The 22,298-nt window shown below is 52.9% G+C and overlaps 3 protein-coding genes across 3 annotated transcripts; 2 read left to right on the forward strand and 1 right to left on the reverse strand.

Moving 5' to 3' along the window:
* Positions 1-1,027: 1,027 nt before the first annotated feature.
* On the reverse strand, positions 1,028-8,396 carry SCAMP5 (secretory carrier membrane protein 5). The gene is made up of 7 exons (XM_050309254.1): positions 8,269-8,396; positions 6,643-6,719; positions 6,246-6,374; positions 4,366-4,522; positions 3,602-3,703; positions 3,336-3,453; positions 1,028-3,219 (listed from the first exon to the last, which is right to left on the reverse strand). Exons 2-7 carry the CDS (start codon positions 6,647-6,649, stop codon positions 3,025-3,027), a joined length of 708 nt encoding a protein of 235 aa, XP_050165211.1. The 5' UTR covers positions 6,650-6,719; positions 8,269-8,396; the 3' UTR covers positions 1,028-3,024.
* Positions 8,397-13,437: 5,041 nt separating this feature from the next.
* RPP25 (ribonuclease P and MRP subunit p25) lies at positions 13,438-15,076 on the forward strand. Its single transcript, XM_050309261.1, has one exon. The coding sequence runs from the start codon at positions 13,810-13,812 to the stop codon at positions 14,440-14,442; it is 633 nt and encodes a 210-aa protein (XP_050165218.1). The 5' UTR covers positions 13,438-13,809; the 3' UTR covers positions 14,443-15,076.
* Positions 15,077-16,990: 1,914 nt separating this feature from the next.
* LOC126636735 (cytochrome c oxidase subunit 5A, mitochondrial) lies at positions 16,991-22,267 on the forward strand. Its single transcript, XM_050309265.1, has 5 exons — positions 16,991-17,217; positions 20,029-20,145; positions 20,735-20,856; positions 21,238-21,360; positions 22,109-22,267. Exons 1-4 carry the CDS (start codon positions 17,133-17,135, stop codon positions 21,349-21,351), a joined length of 438 nt encoding a protein of 145 aa, XP_050165222.1. The 5' UTR covers positions 16,991-17,132; the 3' UTR covers positions 21,352-21,360; positions 22,109-22,267.
* Positions 22,268-22,298: the final 31 nt, after the last annotated feature.

Here is a 22,298-nt window from a genome sequence, read left to right on the forward strand (position 1 = left end):
CCACAGCTGCGCCCGCGCCGCGGCGGCGAAGCCCATGGGAGGGATCTCGCCAAGGGCAGGCACACGGGTGTCTTCAGGGTACTGAGGAAATTGTTTAAGGGGGTTCTGGCTCATTGGCAGGGTTTTGGAAATAACAGAGGGCAGCAAAACTCGCTTCTGGCGGGGGGGGGGGGGGCATAAAAGGCGTGTTGAGGCATCTGAGGTCCCCTCAAGTGGCAGCTCCAGGTGATATCTGAGCCCATGGAAGTGGTACGGACCTGGAAGAAAACCTTTCCTACAAGGATTCAGGGTAGCCACACAGAGCTGGCAGGGGAAGGTGGGTTAAAGAATCACTCATTGCCTGAGGTGCAGACACGATGGGGGAGAATGCCTTCAAAATTGAAGAGAATAGGTTTAGATGGGATACTGGGAAGAAATTCTTGGCTGTGAGGGTGGTGAGGCCCTGGCACAGGTTGCCCAGAGAAGTTGCGGTTGCCCCTACAATGGAAATGTCCAAGGCCAGGCTGGATGGGGCTTGGAGCAACCTGGACTAGCGGAAGGTGTCCCTGCTGGATATCTCTGAAGTCTCCCTTCCAGTCCAAGCCATTCCATGCTTACACGAGCACAACAGATCTGGGGCAGTGTGTGGTCCACAACCCTTTCCAGATAACTGCTGCTTTTAAGCTGTATTTGGACATCCCTCTAATATCAGTACAAACAAGCAGCATGAAAGGGAAGAGGCAGAGAGAGCTCTGTTTTGCTGACTGCAGGACATGGGAAGCAACAGGGAGACATCAGGAAGCCCCCAGGTGTGTTCTATCTGGAGCTTCCTCTTGCCCGGCTACAGGAACACCTCATTTCTCCCACCCTGTGGGCTTCAGGAGCACCACGCTTTGATCACAACCACATCAGCCCCATCAGCCCCATCTGAAGCAGGGACAGCTTAAAAATAAGCAAGGTGAGAACAGAGGGTAGAGTTTTCCAACCTGGTGTCACAGGGGCACATTTCAGCGCTCACACACTCAGGAGACACACCGGAGAGGAGGGGTAGGTGCTGAAGCAATGTCTGTTAGTTACAGCTCGTTACAGTTATTATTGATGCATCTTATTGTCAATGCAAAAGGTGAAGTCACTTAATCCATCATTTCTCAGACACAGATGACAGAGCACATGGTTTGGCAGAGTAAGTTTTAGGCGAGCTAGAAATGGATTGCACAATATTTAAACCTGATTAAACATAATAGGCTCAGCAAAGGATTACTTTTCTCCTGACATTTTATACATAAATATATACACACACACGCACAGACAGGCATTTTATCAATAGCTGCATTTTAGTCTGGTCAAGAGATGACTGCCTACTGCAGAATGACTGAAGTGGTACCTTAAAAAGGAAACTAGTCTTGGTGTGCTTTGCTGGAGAAGAGAAGGTCCTTTTAGGGGTGATTCTTGGGGGTAGGGGTCACATCCAAGCATCACTGGGGGGGTAGAGGGGATGGGTGAGGGGCTGGGGACTCACATAGCCCTGGCTGGTGGCACACCAAGCTCCTTCCCTGTACAAGAAAGGAGATACTGGAGCTAAGGAAGGGGCTGGATTGGATTCTGTTTGGACTGCTTTTCAAGGACTTGGGAGAAAAAACTGGCCTATTTAAAGTGCATTTAGAGTTGAAAAGCATCTCTGAGAAGGAGCTTTCCCGACTCCTGCCCAGCAGCATCCATCCCATTAATGATCCTACTCACAGTCTTTTCCAGGGCATGCCAGTCACTCTTCCCAAGAGGTGTTAGTTTGAGCTCAGCTGCCTCTTGCTAGGATGCAGGATCATTATTTAATGCCCACCATCCCCAAAGTGGGCAGGATTCAGGGCTGGCAGGGATTTCTGCACCAGGAAAACACCTCACCACGCTTTTTAGGAGCGCAAGTAAGTGGGAATCCTTCCTGCCAGCCTGGAGGTTTCCTAAAGAGCCTTAAATTAGCATATGCCTCCAAAGCTAGCAGGGACAAATCTCGGCCTGGCTGTTTCTGTCGTCAGGGAGACTGCTTGGATATGGGGTGGCAAGATTTGACCTGCAGCCTTGCCCAAGAGTAGGTCCTCTGAGGAACACTCCGCTGCTTTTACAGCTGCTTTTCAAAACAGAAGCCTTTGAAAAAAAAACAGACTCAGGATGCAGAATCCAGAATGGGACAGTTGTATCCCGCAGGGAAAACCTGTCCTTGCTCCCCAACACACACACACACAAACACACACACACACAAACACACACACACACAAACACACACACACACACAGGTCCTCCATGTCAAAATGTGTAAACTACTCACTTACAACACCACACGCTGAGAGAAGTTGTAGATCCTGAGCCAGGGTGTAGATTAGGAATCTCTTGGCTTCCAGCATATCAACAGCAGGATTGAGGGTTTCTCATTCCTCCCCCCCCTTTTCTTTTTTTTTTTAATACTAAATCAACCAGCCACCTGCTAGTTAAAAAGCAAAAGAAAAAGGAGAATTCCCGGGACTGCTTGCCCTTGCTGAAACAACGGCAAGTGGCTGGACACTACCAAACGAAAGAGAAAACTCACACACACCAGAAACCTGTTGTTCAGGGCTTATTCCAAGAGGGGAAGATGGGTGCTGGTTGCTGTTTTTCCCTTTTTAGGGGTGTGGGGGGGCTTTTGGCTGATGAGGTTCTAACGTACACCTATCACCACAGTAATTAAAAAACCACCACTGTGCACTATTCCACAGAGAAAAAGAAGACGTGAACGGACACTGACTACCACGCACAACAAGAGCCCTGCAGGTCAACTCACAGCCTCTTCAGAATGAAAAAGAAAGGAGAAAAAAAGAGCTTAAAACAAGGGAAAGGAAAAAAAAAAAAAAAGGAAAGAAAAAAATCCCAAAGAATCTCATTACAAAGACGGAAAAAGAACCACCACTATGGTACACTCCAACTTTCTGAAACAGCTGCAGAAACTCGCTCAGCCTTCTTCCTCCTCTCTTCCCCCCCCTCCACCAGCTCTTCCTCCTGAGGACAGAGTCCTGCTGCTCACATCTCGTTGGAGTAGGTATAGTTGGGGGTGGCCGAGTACTGCGTTTCGTGCTGCATCATCGCGCCCTGTGCCGCCCCCATGGCCGCGTTCTGGGCCGCCTGCTGCACGTGGGGGTTCTTCCACGCCCCCGTGGTCCACTCTTCCTGCGCTTTGCTGAAGCTGCCGCCGCTCCCCCGGTAAAACTTGTGCACCTGGAGGGAAAATCCAGAGGGGTTGAGTGCCTGCAGCTGGTGCTGAGCTCCCTGGGTGGCAGTGAGGGGACCCCCCCACCCCAAGCAACGTGGCACACCCATTTCTCCTGCCATACCATGGTGAGAGCGATGAAGGAGAAGACTGCCATGGCCGTGAAGAGCACGGTGGGGATCAGCATCACCACAGCTGACCCCACGTTGGTCCCAAAGAAGGAAATCGCTGCAATCCAGCCACTGCAAGGAGATGAAAACAACCAGCTTTCCCAAATTGTCAGCATCCTTCCCAGCTCCTCAAACCATCCTCCCCAAGGAAAGAAGCACCGAGGATGTTAAAACACCATGGTGACCACCCTTGCACCCAACGCAGAAGCGTTTTCCTTACCAGACACCCCATCCAGGGATTCCCACCGCCTGGATAATGCTGATCACCAGCTGGGCCATGAAAGTGAAGAAGAAGGCCATGAAGCTGAAGGAACTGTCTGTCCTGCAAGAGAGGGCTCAGTCACTCCCTGCACCTGCATCCCTGCTGTGCTTCGAGGAGATGCTCCTATGTCTCAGACCCGGCTGTGATTTAGCAGGAGGGTGGTGAGAAGCAAAATTAAAGGCAAAGGAAAAACTGCAAGAGGCTGAAAGTGGTGAAGGGGCACCTGGGAAAAGCCATGGGGGCACCAGACCCTCTCCATGGCTCGGCCAGCTCTGCACATTGAGCTTGAGGACATCCATGCTGGGACATAGCTCTTGGATTACACCACCGCACACGGGGAATAAATACATACCCAGACTTCTAGATTTGGGAATCAACCTCAGCAGCATGGATAACCCATACAAACACCTCGAGGACTTGTGGAGAAATATAAAAGAAGCCTCAAGGATGAAAGAGAGGGAGAGCTGCACCCCAACTGCATCCTCACCACTCCCCCACCGCTGCACAGAGGCACATGGAGGGTGCCCTTACATCACATGGTTGGGGGTTTGGCCCTCGGGAAATCCCAGACACCCTTGTTTTGAAGGTTAGAAAGTAAAAAGCTAAAAGGCTGGATGGAAAGAAATTCCCCTAGTAATTTAGGCAACGCCCCAGTCTAAACCGCGATGGTTTAGGAAGGAAAACAAGGCAAAAAGAAGCCAGACTCAGGTGCGACCACTTACTTGAAAGCTTTGTAAATAGGTCTAAACCAGCAGACATAGGAGCAGGGCGTAAAGAGAATGAGCCAGAGAATTGCCAGTCCAAAATTTACCGCTCCGCCGCCTCCAATGAGCCACGCGAGGCAGCCCACGAGATTCACTGCCAAGGTGATGCTGTTCACTGCAAACACACACACACAGAGCAGAGTAGCACGGACACAAGGATGGCAGTGAGATATGAGAGACCCTGACCCCAGGGACGTGGCCTCGGAGTCCTGCCCTAGCCGGATTTCCCTTAAATTAAGCTGGGAGCACATTCCCAGGCTGGCTGAGCCAAAGAGGGTCAAACCTCAGCTGAAGAGTAGGAAGAAAATCAATACATTACTTGGAGTTGTAATTCCTTAAGCAGGTCCAGGTCCCAACCTGAGAACTGGGAAGAGCCACATTCTCCCACTCCCACAAAGCCAGAACACATTACCACTAATGGAAGGAAACTGGAGGAATCAAAATGAAGCTTTTTTTTTTTTTGCTTGCTCCAGATACAGTTTTGCTGAAGGAGCTCGTGCAGGACTTCCCCAAGTATGGCTGAACTCCTGGCCCCACCTCACCAGTTCAGGGGGCGACACATTTCCCTCACCCACCCCTGCTTGGGGTCAGGCCACACAAGGGCTCTGACTATGTATCCCAGATCAGCAGACACAGGACAAAGCAGAGAATGCTCAGCTGCATTCTGACGCCTCCGAGTTCGGAGAATGATTCATTATTTTGACGAGAATGAAAACCCTCCCACCATCGCCTGCCTGAGAGCTGCAGCTGGCAAGGAAAGGAGCTCAGCTGCCTGGGCTGCCCTAAAGAACACCAAAAGGACCTTCCTGCCGCTCTGTCCTAGGTATCTGAGGAGGTACTGGGGAGAAAATGACCCAGAGAGGAGCTCTGGAGGCAGAAACCAAGGGACAGTGAGTGGCTTCAAGAGCTGGTGGTTGTGCTGTGGAGCAAGAACCGAGCTCTGTTACAATAAGAGGAAGAACAGTCAGATTGGGATAAGGAGGGAACTGAACACCTCCAAGACAGCTTCCCCAGGGAAGCACAGCTTTTTTTCACTCCCCTTCCTAAGACAAGCTACACTAACCCTCCTGACATGATGGAGCTACCCCAGGGTCACCTTCCTGATGGGACACAGCCCTGGGGGTGCCGAGCCTGGTGCTGTGCCAAAAGCAGGAACACCCTGACCTCTCTGGTGCCAGCTCAGCTCTTCATAACCTGCCTCTAAAGCACAAGGCACTCCTTGGGCACTGGTGCTTCCAAAGTTCAGGGAAAACACCTCATAAGGAAACTACACTTCTAAAACTGATAAGGGAACTTCTGAAAAGAAATTAAAAGCTGGTGCCAGCTTGCCCCAAGCTGCACACATATGTTTCCACCTATGTGATCTGTCCCTCTGGCTCTATTCCCTGCACAGGGTTGGTGAGGAAGAGAGATCCAGGATAGTTTGAAGAGCTGGAAGCTGGTGACAGCTCTGTTAGCACAGCACGGCACACACAGGCATGCAAGAGGAACAGGCAAGCTCTGGGAAGCCTCGGGCTCCCACGTTTTGGGGAGCAGGCACACCAGCCCTCCAGTCTGAGCTGTCTCCTCCTTGCAGTGAGATGTCAACATCACCACTGATGGCCCTCAAGACACTGAGCCAGCTCTGCACCTCCGTCCTGCAGGTCAGGAGGGCTGAGACCCGTGGGGTGCTGCAGCCCACGTCCCATTCCTGGATTTTAACAGGAGGCACCAAGGCCTGGAGGGGGAAAAGGGCTTCCCCTGACCTTGCTCTGCTCATTCAGCTGGCGGCTCCAAGAAGAGCAGCCGCTGGAGAGGCAAACAAATCCCACCCAAGCCATTCCCAGCCAGTGACTCACACATCCAGAGGTAGTAAAGTCGCTTGGCCATGGTCCGATGCTGTGGCGGGATCTCCGCATCGAAGTCCTGGTAGAAACATGGCTTCAGGGGGATGAACTTGGGCAGGGGAGGGAAGTTGTTCACCTTTTCTGCAATGAAAAGTTTCATCACTGTCAGGCACAGCCCGGAGCTGAAGAAAAGCCAAGAGGCTTCCTAATTAGCCCCAAGAATTGATGAGTTTCACACAGGAATTAAGGATGTCCCAGGGAAACCACCACCAACCCACCTAAAAGGATCAAATTCAGCCCTAGCTGGCCATGTGGATCCTGCAAGCGTGGGCACCCACCACCCCACTGGGGACTAACAAGATAACATGGCCAGTAAAGCCCCGATGGGCTTGGGAACGCCCCCACATACCTGCCATGCCGGCACACACTCAGCCTCTCTGCTCCTCAGGAAAAGTACTTGGGAACAACCCGTGAGCTTTAGCAAAGCTGGAGGAGAATGAGAGAAGAGGTGACTGAAGTGGCCAGGAACTTCCCCAAGACCCTTCACCCTCCCCCCTGCTCCAAAACAACTCGAGGACAGCACAGTTTGCTTCATTTCTGTGACACTCTAGACTATCACACATCCAGGCTGACACCTGGTTGGCAGGGGGATAAAATCCCAGCTCTTCTGGCTGAGGCTTACACATCATTTAAGGCAGAAGATTACGAGAGGATCCCGTGATGTAGGGCCTCTCACTCCCGAGTGACCTACATCCAGGAGAGGGCCAGGTGGGACAGCAGGGAAAGGAGGCAGCTGTGGGCAGCTTGAAACCCCCAAGTTCATTACCTGGCCCAAAAATAATTTAAAAAACAAAAAATTATTTTTGCTGAATTCCAGCACAGGGAACTATCTAGCTGCCTTGTAGCTCCCATCTCTGCAAACAGAAGCCAAAAACCAGATCAAAAAGAGAGCAGGGAAATAAGAGCAGGGAAATCGGCCGGGGGGGAAAAAAAAAAATCAGTGGCAATTGTCACTAATGAGTCACTTGAGTGCTTGGCTTAACGATTACTCATGTAGTTGGACCATACCAGACCGTTCACCTCTGTCCCAGAAGTGAAAATTAAGGCAAATTACAGCAAACATTAAGAGCTGGGGTTTTAAATAGAAGCGTGAAGATGGCGTATCCCACCTGCCCGCAGGTTTTGCCCTCTCCCAGCTATCCGGGCAGAGCTGGCAGAAGCCAACACACTTCCCAGGACACGGGGTCCCGGCGCTTGCTGCCTGGGGCTCCCCGGAGGATTTAGGGGGCTCTCTACAGGGGTCTTCTCCCACCCTCCATCCATCCCCCAGCGCCAAAGGCAGGGGCCAGGCACAGCAAACCCCCGCGGCTCGCCATCCCTCCCAACATCCGCTGGCAGCCCCCGGATGATTCCATCCCGCCGGTGCTATAAATACGAGCTCCTCGGGCGCGGTGACGTCCCCCCGGCCGCCCCCACCCACGTGTGCCGGGACACACGACCAGACGCGCCCCCCGGCCCGACACCTCCGCCGCCGTGGGGAGAAAACACCCAGATTTTGAAGAAATTTGGTGTGCCTTTTTTTTTTTTTTTCCCCAAAATTGTGGGGATGTAATTGAGGGGGGTTGGAATATGGTGGAGGGGTTAAAAAACGGGAGTGCTCCTCACATGGATGATGGCACGGAGGAGAACCCCCTCCGGTGCGTGGCGTGGGTTCGGGGAGGGCAGGCAAGGCTGGGCTTCGGCGTGAATCGCCACGCGTGAAGGGCTGCGCGCCCTACGCGCCCCCACCTCAAAGCCGGGAGCTGGCTGCCAGCCGCGGCCCGGCTCGGCGAGAAGGGCGGCTCGCCCGCCGCTCGGTTCCCGCCGCACTCACGCGTGTGCGGGGTCACCGTGGGAGCCCCCACGCAGCGCTCATCCCCCTCCAAGAGGGGCGCAGAGCGGGACATCGGCGCAAAGGGCGGTCACCCCGCTCCGGGGGAACACCCAGCGCCCTCCCCCCGAGGCACTCTCCCCTCCGCACGGCCCCGGGACTCACCCCGCGGCGCGGCCCGGCCCGTGCGGTCCCGGCGGGAGGCGGCGGCCGCCCGCCCGCCCGGTGCTGCTCCTGCCGCAGCGGCCACGCTCTCGCGAGACTGCGGCGCCGCCGCCGCCCGCTCCATGGGCAGCGCCGAGATCTCGCGGGAGCGCGCCGCCGACGCTGTCCAGGGTCCTGATGCCGCCGGCCGGAGGGGCGGGGCCAGGGGAAGGGGCGGGGCCAGGGGGGCTCTATGGGGTGCGGGCTCCGTGGGGTGGGGGGGCATCGACTCCTGCTCGGTGCGGGGCGAGCTCCACGGGGGTACAAGACCACCCTCTGTGGGGCAGGGGCTCTGGGGGACAGCCCCTGGCAGTGCACGCAGGCTCCCTGTACGCAGGAGGCAATGGGAAGCCAGCAGGAGGCCAGATTTGGGTGACCTCATGTCCGCGCCCTGCTTCACATCCCTGTGCTTCACTCTGGGAGCAGTAATTAATTATTGGCTTGCGTGAGGGGCAGTGGATATGTTGATTGCTTTTGCTGGCAGTGTCAAGGTCGGGATCCAGAGGGCAGGGGAAGGGACTGGATTGATTCACAGGTGGACTAGGACAGGGATCATAAACTCCTAAAGGGGAAATAAATCCCAAATCAGCCTGAGGCCTCCATAGGCAGTGTCCCTTGTCCTCAGTGTCATGACACAGAACTCTGTGCACACCACTTGGACCTCCTGCCTCAGTGCTTGTGAGAATATCAGTGCAGTGTCATGAAAATGGCTTTATTTGAAATTACACTGTCCTCCCTTCCCAGGGTCCAACCTCAAGGGTCACAGATGGGCAACAAAGACAGCATCCCACTACAGAAAGATGTGAAGAGTGGGGCAAGGAAGCAGCAAAATCTCTTTACACCAGGGAGCCCTGGTAGCCAAACACCCTCAGCATGGGAACAGCATTGCTGTGGAGATGCAAGGAAGGAAATCTGGCAGAAACAGGGAAAATGCCTGCTTCACAGATGGTAAAATGGAGGGAAGCGGGAAAACCAGTGTGCCACAGATGACCCCATAGCAGGGGGCCCAGCTGTCCACTCTGACCTCCTTCTGGGTCTTGGACCCTGAGCTGTTCCCTGCGGAGAGTGGAGACCCCCACGCATCCAGCTCCATCCCCTGCCTGGCAGCAGGGAAGGAAAGGGAGAAGGGGATGGGGTCATGGATCCCCACTCTTGCCAAGCATCACTACTCACCCACATGTGAGACCTCATGGGGGTGCTCCAAGTCTTCCAGAGCCACCCTGGCTGAGCACCCTGGGAATTTGGGGCTTATTTCTTGTCCCTTATTTCCTGTTTCTTGATCTTTCTCTCACCTAAATTCCCTCCCCCCCTTCTTCTCTGCTGCCTCAGGCCCCCCAGTGCCTTTCCATCCCACTGAGGCTTTGGGCATGTCCAGCTGCAGAGCTGCTCCTTGCCCTCAGCATCATCACATTCCTGTCTGCCCACGGATTTTCCAAGTGGGGATATTCAGGATTCAAACAGATGTGTGCTCCCCTCGCTCATAGGGGAGCCAAGGGGATAACAGAGGGGCAGGGGAAGAGTCTCCCTGCTCATCCCACACTACCTCAGCAGGGCAGGTGGGAAGGATCCAACCAAGAATCTGGATCAAGCAGAAAATTCCCAGCAAATAAACAGGTTCAAAACCACTGAAGTCAACCCACAGGTCCAGTCTAGGGTCAGTCTGTGGGTCAGAGTCCAGCAGACCAGCTGCAGCTGACCCAGAAACCAGCTCCAACACAGCTCAGACTAGGACTGAGACCCCTGGGCTGAGCTTAAACAGAGCTTCTGTGCCACAGGCAGGATGTGGGTGGGAGTCCCCGGTGCGGCTGGTGGGGACCATTCATGTTTATTAATGCTCTCAGAGTCCTTATGACATTTCTCTGCTCAACATGCCGTAGCTCTGCAAAGGGATTTGTCTTATAAAAGGGATTTTCCCTTTTCTTTTACTGTCTGACTCTTAAAAATGAGAATTATCCTGAGCTCTGTAATTTTCTGCTTACTATAGGGATAAGGGCTCAGTTATCAGGGAGCTGGTGCCACCTTAGGATGCTCCAAATGTTTCCCCTAGCACCTTGAGACAGCCCCTGCACCCTGGTAAGACTGGGGTGCACCCTCAGGGGGCTGCTCCTGCGAAACAGCAGCTCCAGGATGCTGGTTTAGGACTGGGGCAGGGGATCCCTTTAACTGTGACATCTCGGGGGTCCATCTGTACCCCCTTTCCCAGGATTACAATCAGCTCTGGCATCAGCCTGCTGCTGAGTGCAACGTGATGAGAGGCTGAGACCTGAGCTGGGCAGATATGACGCAGAGATGGACGGTGGCACTGAGACTTTCCTTGTATCAGATGCTTCCACTTTCCATCCTGCTCCTGGGCAGGGCCATGTTGGATGAAAGAAAATATAGAGAGGGCAGGTAGAGGACAGGGGCTTGGGTTACTGTTCCTCTCCAGCTGCCCTGATGTCCATCAGGAATATGTTTCTGGGGTGTTTTTCCCACTTTTCCAGGTTTTGGCTAGTCTCTATGCTGTCTCCTGCAGCCTTCTTCATCCCTGCCACCACCAGCTCTCTTCTTGGCTCCTCTCCCAAATAGCCCTTACAAGCTCACTCCTCCTGTGGGTTGAGAGCAGGCAAGAAGGTGCTGCAGGGATTTGGACCCCTCCTGGGATGGGGTTGGGATGGCACTGGGATGTGGGACGCTCAGAGAGAAACTGTAATGGGGAAAGGGAGGAAGAAACCACTCCCTGGGTCCTGCAGTGACCAGCGTGGCTGCTCAGGGAGGACAGATGGACAATACTCAGGATGTAATTCCTTTACTCCTATTTTTTTCACCGTTCCTGCCTTTTCTGTTTGCCTCTTCTCCATTTTAAAGGACTCCCCATCCTCTTTCCCAGCTGTTTTCCTTGATCCCCCGTGGCTGGAGTTGTCTGTGCCTTTGTCCCCCTCTCCCTGCTTTTCCTCTCCCACTCCACTGAGCTCATTTCAGCTATTCCTTCACTTGGAATAATCCATTCACTCTGTTGTCCTCCAACAAATAAGCTGACAGGCTAATGAATGGCTTCAGATGGTAATTAGCAATGGAGTTGCTAATAATGAATTTCATTTACATTTTAAGCGCTGCAGAGGAAAAATAAGACCCTGTCATTAATGTGGCGCAGCCATGGCCTTGGTGGGGGGGGGAGCGTACCCTCCTGAAGCCTTTTTGTGATTGCACCTCACCTGCCTCCATTTTGGAGGCTGCAATAAGCAGAGTTCAGTAAACAGCAGCTAGAGGCTGTAGACAAAAAGCTGCTGCTGCTTCCGTCATCTGATGGTGGGGACGGAGCCACAAGGCCATGGAAAATGGGCCATGGGAGGCAGGAGATGGTTCTGGGCCAGGAAAGAAGGGCTGGATGGTTTAGTGAGCATCAGGGTTTCATCTGGCTTGGCCAGAGCCCTGGAGCTGTCAGCCTTCAGTGTGCATGTAACCCTCCCAGGTTACCTGGATGATTACCTTGAGGGTTGTCCCAGTCACTGAAATATTTCCCCATTATTTTCCCAGGGGTTTAGCATCTTTTGAAGGCAGCAATTTCCCTGAGGGCTTTAATCTATCCCTGCCTGCCTGAGGAAGGAACCAAGTGCCATCTGCAAGGACGCCATAAAGAGTTGCCAAGCGGAAAGGGGGAAAATGCCATTGTTTTGTCTCACAGGAGCAAGGGATCTATGGTGAAAGCACAGGGAATAGGCACGCTCACTACTGCAGAGCACCAGAGAGGACTTGGGGATGCTCAAAGCCTGGATCTGGGGATGCTTAAAACCTGGATCTGGTGCTGGGGATGGGCCTGGAAGCATTGCCTGCCCTGCCTCAGTTTCCCTCTCTATGCCCAAGGGGCCTCAGGGACAAGATGCTCTCCATCCCCTGGAGTGTACCAGCACACTGCTCATAGATCCCATCCCATCCCACTGCCTGCAGATCACCCCCTGACCCCGGTCCAGTGATTGGATCAGGGGGTGTCCCATATCCACCCCCATTTAGGCAGTGGTACCCACAGAAAGTTGCTTTGGGGACCACAGGGATGTGAGATTCATCCTGGATGGGTGGTGATGGCCACATCCTGCCATCACCTCCACAGGCATGGGATCGATTGATTTATTTATGTATATTTTCAAGCCCTGCTCTCAGTGAAACCAATCCAGGGGCCTGCATAGGCCGATAAGATTTGACTGCAAGTCAATACTCAGCGTGTCTTTCCACTGTGCAATGATCCCCCGGCCAGTGGGGTGGGAGGGGACAGGCAGGTGACAGGGCCGGGCAAAGGGCCAGCCTGGGGCAGGGACATTGCCACTCCCTGGGAAGGGATTGGGGGCAGGAAGGGGACACCTCCTGGCCTGCAATAGGGATCCTCTGGGATTTACTGACAGTAAAAGTATTGGTGAGCCTACAGCTGGCAGCTTCACACTGGGGATCTGGAGATGGCGAGGCTCAGGACTGGGAGAGCAGCAGGGAGGAAAGGAGCAGCAGAGGAAGGAAAGGAGGAGGGGGAGAGAGAGAGAGAAATCACCCATGAAAACCAACTCTGCCACAGCATCTGCTCCTCAGAGCTTTGGGAATTGAGACATTTTCCTGCAGGGCAGAGCGAGGGGTGAGGATGTGGGGTGTCGGGGGGGGGGGGGAGCAGAGCCCTGGCACACTTGATGCATGCCTGGCTGCAATGCCATCTGCCTGGCTTTTTCCTGGCTGCAGGTCCTAGTAGCTTCTCTAATGGCTAATAAGGGTTGAGCTCAGGCTCCAAAGTACTTCCCACAGTATCTGCTGCATCTTTGTGCCATGCCTGAGCGCAGCATGGCCGGGATTCCCCATCCTTCTGGGAATGCTGCAGGGCAGGCAGGCAGGGTGACTTTTGCTGTTAGCAGTGGGTGTCCTTAAGAGGAGCAAGCGCAGAGAGAAGGGACCAGGTTCTCTTTAAGGGGGCAGGACTTTGGGAGCATCATGAAGGCAAGAGTGAGTTTCTGCCTCTGTCTTCCACCTTCCTCTCCTTCCTTTCCCTTCCCTTCCCTGTTTTTGGACAGGGAGCTGGGTTCCCTGCTCTCCCCTTTGCCTGTCAGGTATGAAGGCAGGAGCTGGGTGCTGGGATGGGTGGCTGAGGAGGGGAGGAGGAGGAGGAGGGGAGGAAGGGGAGGGAGAAGGGGAGGATCTGCTAATTACACAGAACAGCTCTGGGGGCTGCTGAAGTCCAGAATGAAGCAAAGAGCAGCAGAAGCGAGTGCTGCAGTGGGAGCGGAGGAGCCCAAGCATCACCGAGAGCTGGAGCCAGCTGTCCTCCCTGCTGGGAGCAACTGGGAGCACCCAGAGGATCCTGCAGCCCTGTCTCTCACAGAGGACAGCTTCTGGCACAGCCACTGAACCTGCTACCAGCCCTCGGAGAGCAGAGGGGAAGGGGCTGGTGCTTGTGGGGATGCAGGGCTGGGCTGGAGGGCAGTGAGGTCAGCCCTGCCATGGTTCCACGGTGCTGGGAGCCTCTGTGGATCCACCGGTAAGGGGTGAAGGATGGCTGCTGAAGGAGGGAGAGCCAAGCCCGTTGCCCAGTTCGGGATGGAGAACTTCCGAAAGGTGAGGACGTCGGAGGAAGAGGTGCCATTGCCTTTTCCCGACCTGTCCCCTGACGTGGTGGAGATGAAAGTGAAGGAGGGCAGCAAGATCAGGAACCTGATGAACTTCGCCATGGCCCAGATGGAGCTGAAGGGCAGCCGGCAGATCATCTTCAGTGGCAGCGGCAGGGCGGTCACCAAGACCATCACCTGCGTGGAGATCATGAAACGCAAGCTGGGAGGGCTCCACCAGGTCACCAAGGTACGCTACAAAACCGTGCTGGAGGTCTGGGAGAACCAGGACCTGCTGCCCGACAGCCCAGCGCAGAACCTGACCGTCCACAAAAATGTCCCCTCCATCTGCATCCTGCTTTCCCGAGACCCCCTGGATCCCAACCAGACGGGCTACCAACCCCCGGAGCCCCAGCACGGGCTCAGCGATGCAGGAGAAGACGCATTGGAATCCTCCACCAAGGGGCTGAAGCGGACACTGCCACCTCCCCGCGAGGAGCTGCTGCCCAAGAAGCTGCAGGTACAGGTGCCTGACAGTCCGAGGGGCTCAGGGACCACCGCTGGCCAGCTGGACCACTGACCACAGTGCTTCCCACCTCGATCAGACAGGCAGAAATATACACTCGTTCTGGGGTCACCAGTGGGCTGCAGGCTCTCTCCCTGATGTGTCCCCACTTGCTGCTGCTGCTCCATCTGATCCCCACAGATTGGAGGTCTCCAGATTTGGGGTGAGGGTTAAAGTGTTAAACCCACCAGCTCCTGGTTATGGATTGAAGCAGGGGAGGGGGTGGGGGGGAGCTAGTGACCCCTAATTCAGCCACTGAGAGGGCACCACGACCACCAGCCACATCTTGCACAACTCCCACAGAGTCAGAGCATACAAGGGGTGCCTGGAGCAACACCAACACCACTCCGCACTGCAACGCCTCATCCGTCAGGAGAGATGGTTTTGCCCCAAGCCCACTGGAATAAAACTTTCATTACCAAACCCGCTGCTGAGGAGCTGTCAGGGTTATTAATGCTGGGCTCAGTGTCCTGTGGGGCCATGATTCATCCCAAAAAAACACCCAAACAAGCAGGGGGTTGCTCCTTCCCTGTGCCTGCAGAGCCAAGTGCTGTGCTGTGCTTTTCTGTGCTGTGCTTTTCTGTGCTGTGCTGTGCCGTGCTGTGCTGCCTGCAGGACAGCACAAGGAAATAAAGCAACCTGCATTGCATATTCCAGTCTTTGCTCTCCTGGAGGGTCTGGAGCTGGGGAGCTGGGGACAATGGGAGTGTTAGGTGGGTGGTTGTCATGGCTGGATGCAGTGCCCGGGGCAGAACAGGAAGGTTTTGGGATCGGGGCTTGGCTGCAGAGCCTGGGAAAGTCCTTGGAAATTAAATCCGTGCTTCTCCCAGGAGGCAAAGGGGAATGAATGGAAAATAAAAGCTCTTAGAAATAGCTGAGATATGTCTCTGGGAAAACAGGGGGATCATCTTGGCTGCTGACCACAGCATGGATCAGTATAGCAAGGGCTGCTGCTGAGCCAGGACAAGGGGAACCCAGCCAAATCCTGTCCCTTGGAAGAATGGGATCAGGGTCTACTGTGTGCCCTAGTCCGTGCCAGCATGGCAGCACCTGGCAAAGCCCCCATTCCAGACCCCACAGCAGGGACCAGGGCAATTTGGGGAATAGGTTATGGGATGCCAAAAAAGCTCTAATACACCTGGTTCCTCTTGGCCCAGCACCTGGGGACACTGCATAATGAATTAATTGGTATTAGTGAGTGAAACCTTCCCAAAACCCATCCGTGGGGAAAGCTACGGCTGAGGCTGCCTTATCTCCCTGCCTCACTCCAGCTATCTTGGGACAGCGAGCATTCCTTCTTTGTCAAGGGCTTGCTTTGCTGGGAATAGGAATGAAAGAAGAACAGGAGGAGGAGGAGGAAGAAGAAGGGGTTTGTTTTGTTTGGCGATGACCTTGCTATCTCCCTCAGCAGGCAGTTTCTCCTTGGGCCAGAGGCTCTTGCTTATCTGCTCTGCTGCAGATTGATTCCCTTCACTTGAACATTAATTTCCAATTTATTTTTTTTAAGGATTATTTTTTGTGATTTGGGGGCTGGGAAAGCTTTGGGCTCTGTCCCATCCAGCTCTTCCCAGCTCCTCTCTTCAGTGCGGACCCCATCCAGGTTCAACCCTCCACCCCACATGAGAGCACCAGGTACAGGCTCCTACTCCAAATGCAGAAGAAAACCTTAATAAAATTAATTAATAAACTCCTCAGATCAGAGCCTAAACACTGTGGGAGCCATAAAGATGAGCATTAACAGCCCTTCATCTCCACTGCTGCTGCCTCAATTGGTCCCACCAAGGACAGAGGACAAAAACTTAAAAATCACTAGTTTCTCTTTATTTTGTTCCTGTGCAAAATTATTTTTATTTGATTTTAAAAGCAGGTCGTTTCTAGTCTTGGAGGCAACACTTGGAGACCACCCCTGAAATTTTGCATGCCTCACTTTGCTGACTGTGGACTGAGGTTTTCCTGCATGAGAACATTAAAAAACAGTAATAAAATATGACTGTAACCCCCCCAAAACGGAACATTTAAAACAGGATGATGATATCGGGGGACATTGTGAGTGGAATTATGATGACGGTTTTGTGTAGCACGGCTGAGGTACTGCCCCAGGGACGATTTTTGGGGTGATTTTGTGCCCACGCAGGGGCCGACGCAGTGGGCGGCGCAGTGCGATGGTAACTGAGGGCAGCACCCCACGGTGTGGGGACGAGGACACAATTATGAGTACCAGAGAGCCTGGGGAACTGCTGGATGCGGCAGCAGAGACGGACTGAGCCCAATCCCCTCACACGGATGGAGTCGGGCGGGTGGGTGTCCGTTGACAGAGACGGGGAGGCTGCACTGAGCCGTGGCTGCGCGGGCTCGACTAAAAGGCAGCAGTAGCAGTCCAAACCTCCCCACCGACTGGCCGAACCCCTCAAAAAAACTCTGAACAACCCCTTGAGGGGTGGCTCGGTGAGGCTGGAGAGCTCCCGCGGCCACTCCCCTCACGCACAAAATGGCGGCCGGCCCCGCCCCGAGATGGCGGCGGGTCCCGCCCCGCCGCGCCCCCAGCCCGTCGCCGCGGCCTCCGGCGCTCCGTACCCGCCGCACGGCTGTACCCGCCTCCGCCGGCCTCCCCCTTCCCACATCTCCGTCCTTCTCTCCCGGTGCGGTGCGGAAGCCAGCAGCGTGCCCCCGGTGTAGTCTCCCGCCCTCCCTCGCACCCTGCCGCCATGCTGGCCGCCACCGCCTCTCTCCTCCGCCGCTGCGCCGTCTCCGGCCTTCGCACCGCCGTCCGTCGGCCCGCCGGCCCCGCAGGTGAGCGGCCGCACGTGTCCGTCTCTCCCGCCGCGGTTCGCCCTCGGAATCGTGGCCCGGCGGGGCGTGAGGCGGAGGAGCCCGGCGTGTCCTTGCGGTGACCCCGCGGCCTAGTGCGGGCCGCCCCCGCCTGTCCTGCCGCAGCCACCGGCACCCCCCTGCCGGTACCGCCTCACACGGGGCCCGGGCACCTCCCCGGGGGCTTCAGCGGGGGCGGTGGCGGCGCTTTCCCCGCGCCCCCTCCCAAGGTGACATTGGGAAGGGCGGCGGTGGCCCCCGCAGCACCGGGGCTCTGACCGCCCCCGGGCCCCGCTCCAGCTCCGGGCCAGCCCTCAGCCGCTCTGAACACCCCGATGAGTTGTAATATTGACACCTTATTAACACCCCAGTTAATAGGGAGAGGAGGAATAGCAGCCGCAGACAGTGCGGTGCGATGGTGGCCGGGGCGGCAGAACTGGAAAACGGAGACTGCGGAGAACGCAGGATGCGTGTGCGTCGCAATTAATAGCTAATTAACTTCTGCATTCCAATTAATAGCTAATTAGCGGTCACTAATAATGCGTGGGGACCTGTGTGTGCCTCTGCTGCGGCACGTGCGAGTTAAAACAGCTGCCTTAAGGGAGCGTGTTGCTGCGCTTCACTAATAATAAGCACAGGGATTTCTTAGACGCTTCTTAAAACCCTTGTTTTTTTGGTTCTTTTTAAATCCGCTAAAAGTCTTTGCTCGCTGTTCCTTTGTGGTGCTGAACCCCGTCTGCTCGTGGCCCTCCACGTTCTTCTTTTCAAGGTCTTGTGTTAACAAGCACCCCACTTAACACTGCTCTGACCCCTTCGCCTTCAGGGTGGCCTCGGGGGTTTGGGTTGCTGCAAAACGTTTCCCTGAGTAATCCCTGGGCTCCTCACTGCCAAACTTTCAGTAAATTAATGTTTTTCTTAATATGTGTTTCTCTTCTGTGCTCGTTAACAGGGAAACCTGACAAATTCGGGCCCTTGGGGAGAAGATTTAACATGTTTTTGTGTAATATTAGGTGATTTTTAGGCTCCTTAGGCTCTTGATGCCTGTTGTGTTTATTTGAAAGCAAAGGTACATGCCCTTTGCTTCTTCCTTGAGCTGGGAATCTCCGCATGGATAGGTTGGCGTGGTTTGGCTGTCACACACACATGATGTGTGTGACAGTGACCTTGAGGGACCCCACTGAAATTCGAGGCAGAGTGAATCTCAGAGCCCAGTCCCCAAAATGTAACCATTAATATGGAAAACACAGAGTGGAAAAGAAATGTAGCAGCAGCTGAAAAATGCACCTTGGAAATCCGGAGTTCTAATTTTTATGGTTCTTTTTTTTTGTTCAGGATCCAGGGAATAGTTTTGTTAAGGAAAGACTTTTGTTTTTAGACTTAAAGGTGGCATATGAGCACTTCAATTCAGGCTTTTCTCAAACTGTGATTGACTGTTTCTCTGTAGGATTTTCTTTCTGTTTAGGAAAAGCAAGGCTTCTCCCCAAAACAGCTGAAATCTGGGGCTTTTTCAGCAGTGTCCTGTGTGCAGGAGCATTTACAGAGCTGTGCTCTTGCTCTGAGCTCAGCTGTGCAGGTGATTTATTGGAGAAAGCAGGGTCAAAGGTCTGTTTTGGAGTTGGGGAGAGGAGGCGGAATTTCCCTACAGAATGACAAAAGATGACTATAATTCCAGCTTGGCCTGTTATTTACTTTTCCCTAGCTCAAAAAAATAAAACTATTTTCATGCTTTCATTGCATAAATCATAATTGCAGCTGAAATGCTGGACCATGATAAATTTTGTTAAAAAACTCAGAATTAACTTCTTAGGAGTCTGTCATTAGTGAGACTGAAGAGAAGGATATCAGCAAAAATACAACCCAGTGCTGGGGTTTCTTGGTTTAAATAAAACTCTGTGGATGGTCAGCACAAGTGGTTCATGCTGGGCTAAGAAAGAAAAAGTCAGGAGCTAAATTTGACTTCCCTAAAGTGGGAGCTTTGAGCTCCAAGGTCGTGTCTGGTGTGCGACCTCTGCAAATATTAGTGGAGTGAGATTAGCAGTGGGGAAAGGAAGCACCAGGCTTTTCTTCCTTTAGTTAAGTTCCTTTGAAAAACTATTCCAACCTTTGTGCAGTAAAATAAGACAATTTCATCAAAGAGCCCCCCAGTTTGTGACAAAGCAGTGTTGAGGGAAGAAATTAATTCATAAATCATGTCAGACTAATTTGTGCATTGGAGTACAATCTGCTTTTGTGATTAATTATCAAATATTAATGCAATTACGACCTCGAGATCTGGGAGTTTTATCTTGGATGGACATAGAGCGATCATTTTTTTTTCTCCTTCAACCCTTCAGCAGCCTGTTGGAAGAAGCATCTCTCATCCCTCTGCTTTTGAGAACCTTTGTAGCTGGACTCACGGAGTTTTGGTGATGAATGATGTTATGTTTCTCTAGCTCACTTGGCTCTGGGAAGAGGGAAAATTCCTGTATCTTACAGATATAAGGATGTCAGAAAACCTCTCTTAAGGACCAGTTATCCAGACTTTGTTTTCTTGTGTTTCCCCCTGCTCTTTAAATAATCCTGCTCTGAACAAAGGCTCTGGGGACACTTTGACGTGGAAAAAAAATAGACACTTTGCCACAAACCAAAGCACAGTGTTTAATAGCTGTATCCATCCACTGCTTATCCAGGACTGATCCAGACTGACTGTAGCAAGTGAAACCCATATTTTATGGCTTCTGGCCTCTTGGTAAGGACTAAAGTACTGTTATTTTCCTTTTGCTCCAAGTTTCTTCCCTTTTTTTCTGGATCCAGCTGTGCTGCATGCCCGCTGCTATTCTCACGGGTCACAAGAGTCAGATGAAGAATTTGATGCTCGCTGGGTGACGTATTTCAACAAGCCAGATATCGATGCCTGGGAGCTCAGGAAAGGTACGCTGGGGAAAAGGGAAGAGTAACCTGGAGTAAATGTAAGTTTAGTGACCAGAAATAACAACTTTACTTGGTATTTTGTGGACTCCCCATCCCTGGAAGTGTCTAAGGCCAGGTTGGATGGGGCTTGTAGTGACCTGCTCCGGTGGAAGGTGGGTGAGCTAGGTGACATTTAAGGTCCCTTCCAACCCAAACCACTCCATGATTTAAACACCTGGATGGGAGGGAGAGAAACATTTGCTCCAAGGAAAGTGTATTTGAGCTCAGTTCAGTGTGTAACCACACATTTTAATTTGGACTTTGACCCAATAGCTTGGCCATAACTGACTGCAGGCTGTTGTTTGTCTGTCTCCAGTTGTTTGCTGTGGAGTTGCCAAGTTTTATTAAGCTTCCCCACTTGGGAATTAAAAACGTGTTTGCATATTCAGATAAATTGCAGCCAGAGGGGATCGTTCCTGCAGCACCTGGCTGGCTAGGTGTTGGGCTCTTCCCTTGGAAAGGAGAGGAAGGGAATAGACAGCAAGGGGTTCCTTTTGGCAGCGTGGCAAGCTGATTCCAAGTTCCTCTTGGTGTTTTCTTGTCTCCACAGGCATAAACACACTGGTGGGTTATGACCTCGTCCCCGAACCAAAAATCATCGATGCGGCTCTGAGGGCCTGCAGACGGCTAAATGACTTCGCCAGCACTGTCCGCATCCTGGAGGTTGTAAAGGTGGGTGGAACTGCTGCGTTTGCACTGCTGGAGCCTGGCAGCAGGAGAGTTTCCCGTGGCTTTTTCCTGCTGCAAGGGGAAACCTCTCTTTCTTGTTGCCACGATCGATGGCTGCGTGACGAGCACAAAGCTTGCTGGCTTCTTAAGGGATTGAGTGCTGAGCTGGCTGGGAGTAGTAACTCAGAAAGCTGGGTAAGCCTGGAAAACACCTTAAACCTTGAAACTTGAATCCAGCCTTCCCAGGCAGTTAAGAGGAGCCAGCCCTGGAAGCCAGCAGTTCTGCTCTGCCACAGACGGTGCCTGGTGTGGGGGTTTTGGGGGTGTAAGACCAATGGAAGAATCTTTCTGTGCTGAAATAACACCATTCCTTTTTTTGTTTAGGACAAGGCAGGACCTCACAAGGAAATCTATCCTTACATTATTCAGGAGCTTAGACCAACTTTGAGTGAACTGGGAATCTCCACTCCAGAGGAACTGGGCCTGGACAAAGCATAAACCTTATTGGTAAGGGATGATGTTGCCTTCCGGACTCTTAGCATGGGGCTACTGTACCCCAAAACCCCTGCAAAGATAGAATATGGGCAAGACCTGACGTGCTCTAATCCCAGACTAAAATTAATAAATAATGGCCAGTCTTCGCGAGCGAAGATCCGGGGAAGGTCTTTCCACCTTCCAGCCTGCGCATTGGATTTTTTAGGTGAGACACAGTGTGCGCGGAACTGAGCCCACCCTTTAATCCTAAGGTTCATCTGCCGGGGCCAAGCGAGCTTGGACGGTGGCAGCGAGGTCCTTAGGACGTAGGTGGGTTGCCTTTAAGGGCTAACGAGCCCCACCTGCCCGGGAAAGACTAAAATTAACCCCTAAATAAAAATCCTCATGGAAGTGAAGCCTCTTAATTTGGTTTCTTCAAGAGACGACCAGTGTCATATTCTTTTTTAAAATATTATGTTTAGAATAGAGATACCACGTGTCAGCCTGCTGCAAATAGTACTTAATTCTGGATCTTTTAAGTCCATTCCCTCCTCCTTGCCATGGAATACGATGTCTTGGTGCTAGGGTGTACTGAAACAGCTGTGCTGGGAATGCAGTACCTGCATTTTTGGGCTGAGCGTGGTTAAATGGGGTTTTGAGGGTAAAAGAGATAGAAATAAATCATTTGAAACCTAATGGAAACTTTGTGGAGATATTGGGCTGCTTCTTAAATGGTTTCTCTGGTTATGTTATTTTATTTTTCTGTTCTTTTCTGTTCCAGGTGCATTACTCGAGTGTTTTACTGATGCTACCTGATTGTACACAGTCACCTGGAGACACAAACCTTAAATCTTATCTGAAACAACTTCTTCCTTTATTGAGTCACAGTGTAAGTGCTGTGGGGTTGGACCTAATAAAGGAAAAACTGGTTTGACCGATATTGTAGCTCTGGCTCGTGTGGTTATTTCTTG

This window comes from Myiozetetes cayanensis, unplaced genomic scaffold, assembly GCF_022539395.1.
Source record: "Myiozetetes cayanensis isolate MyiCay16 unplaced genomic scaffold, myiCay2020 scf14, whole genome shotgun sequence".
NCBI lineage: Eukaryota > Metazoa > Chordata > Aves > Passeriformes > Tyrannidae > Myiozetetes > Myiozetetes cayanensis.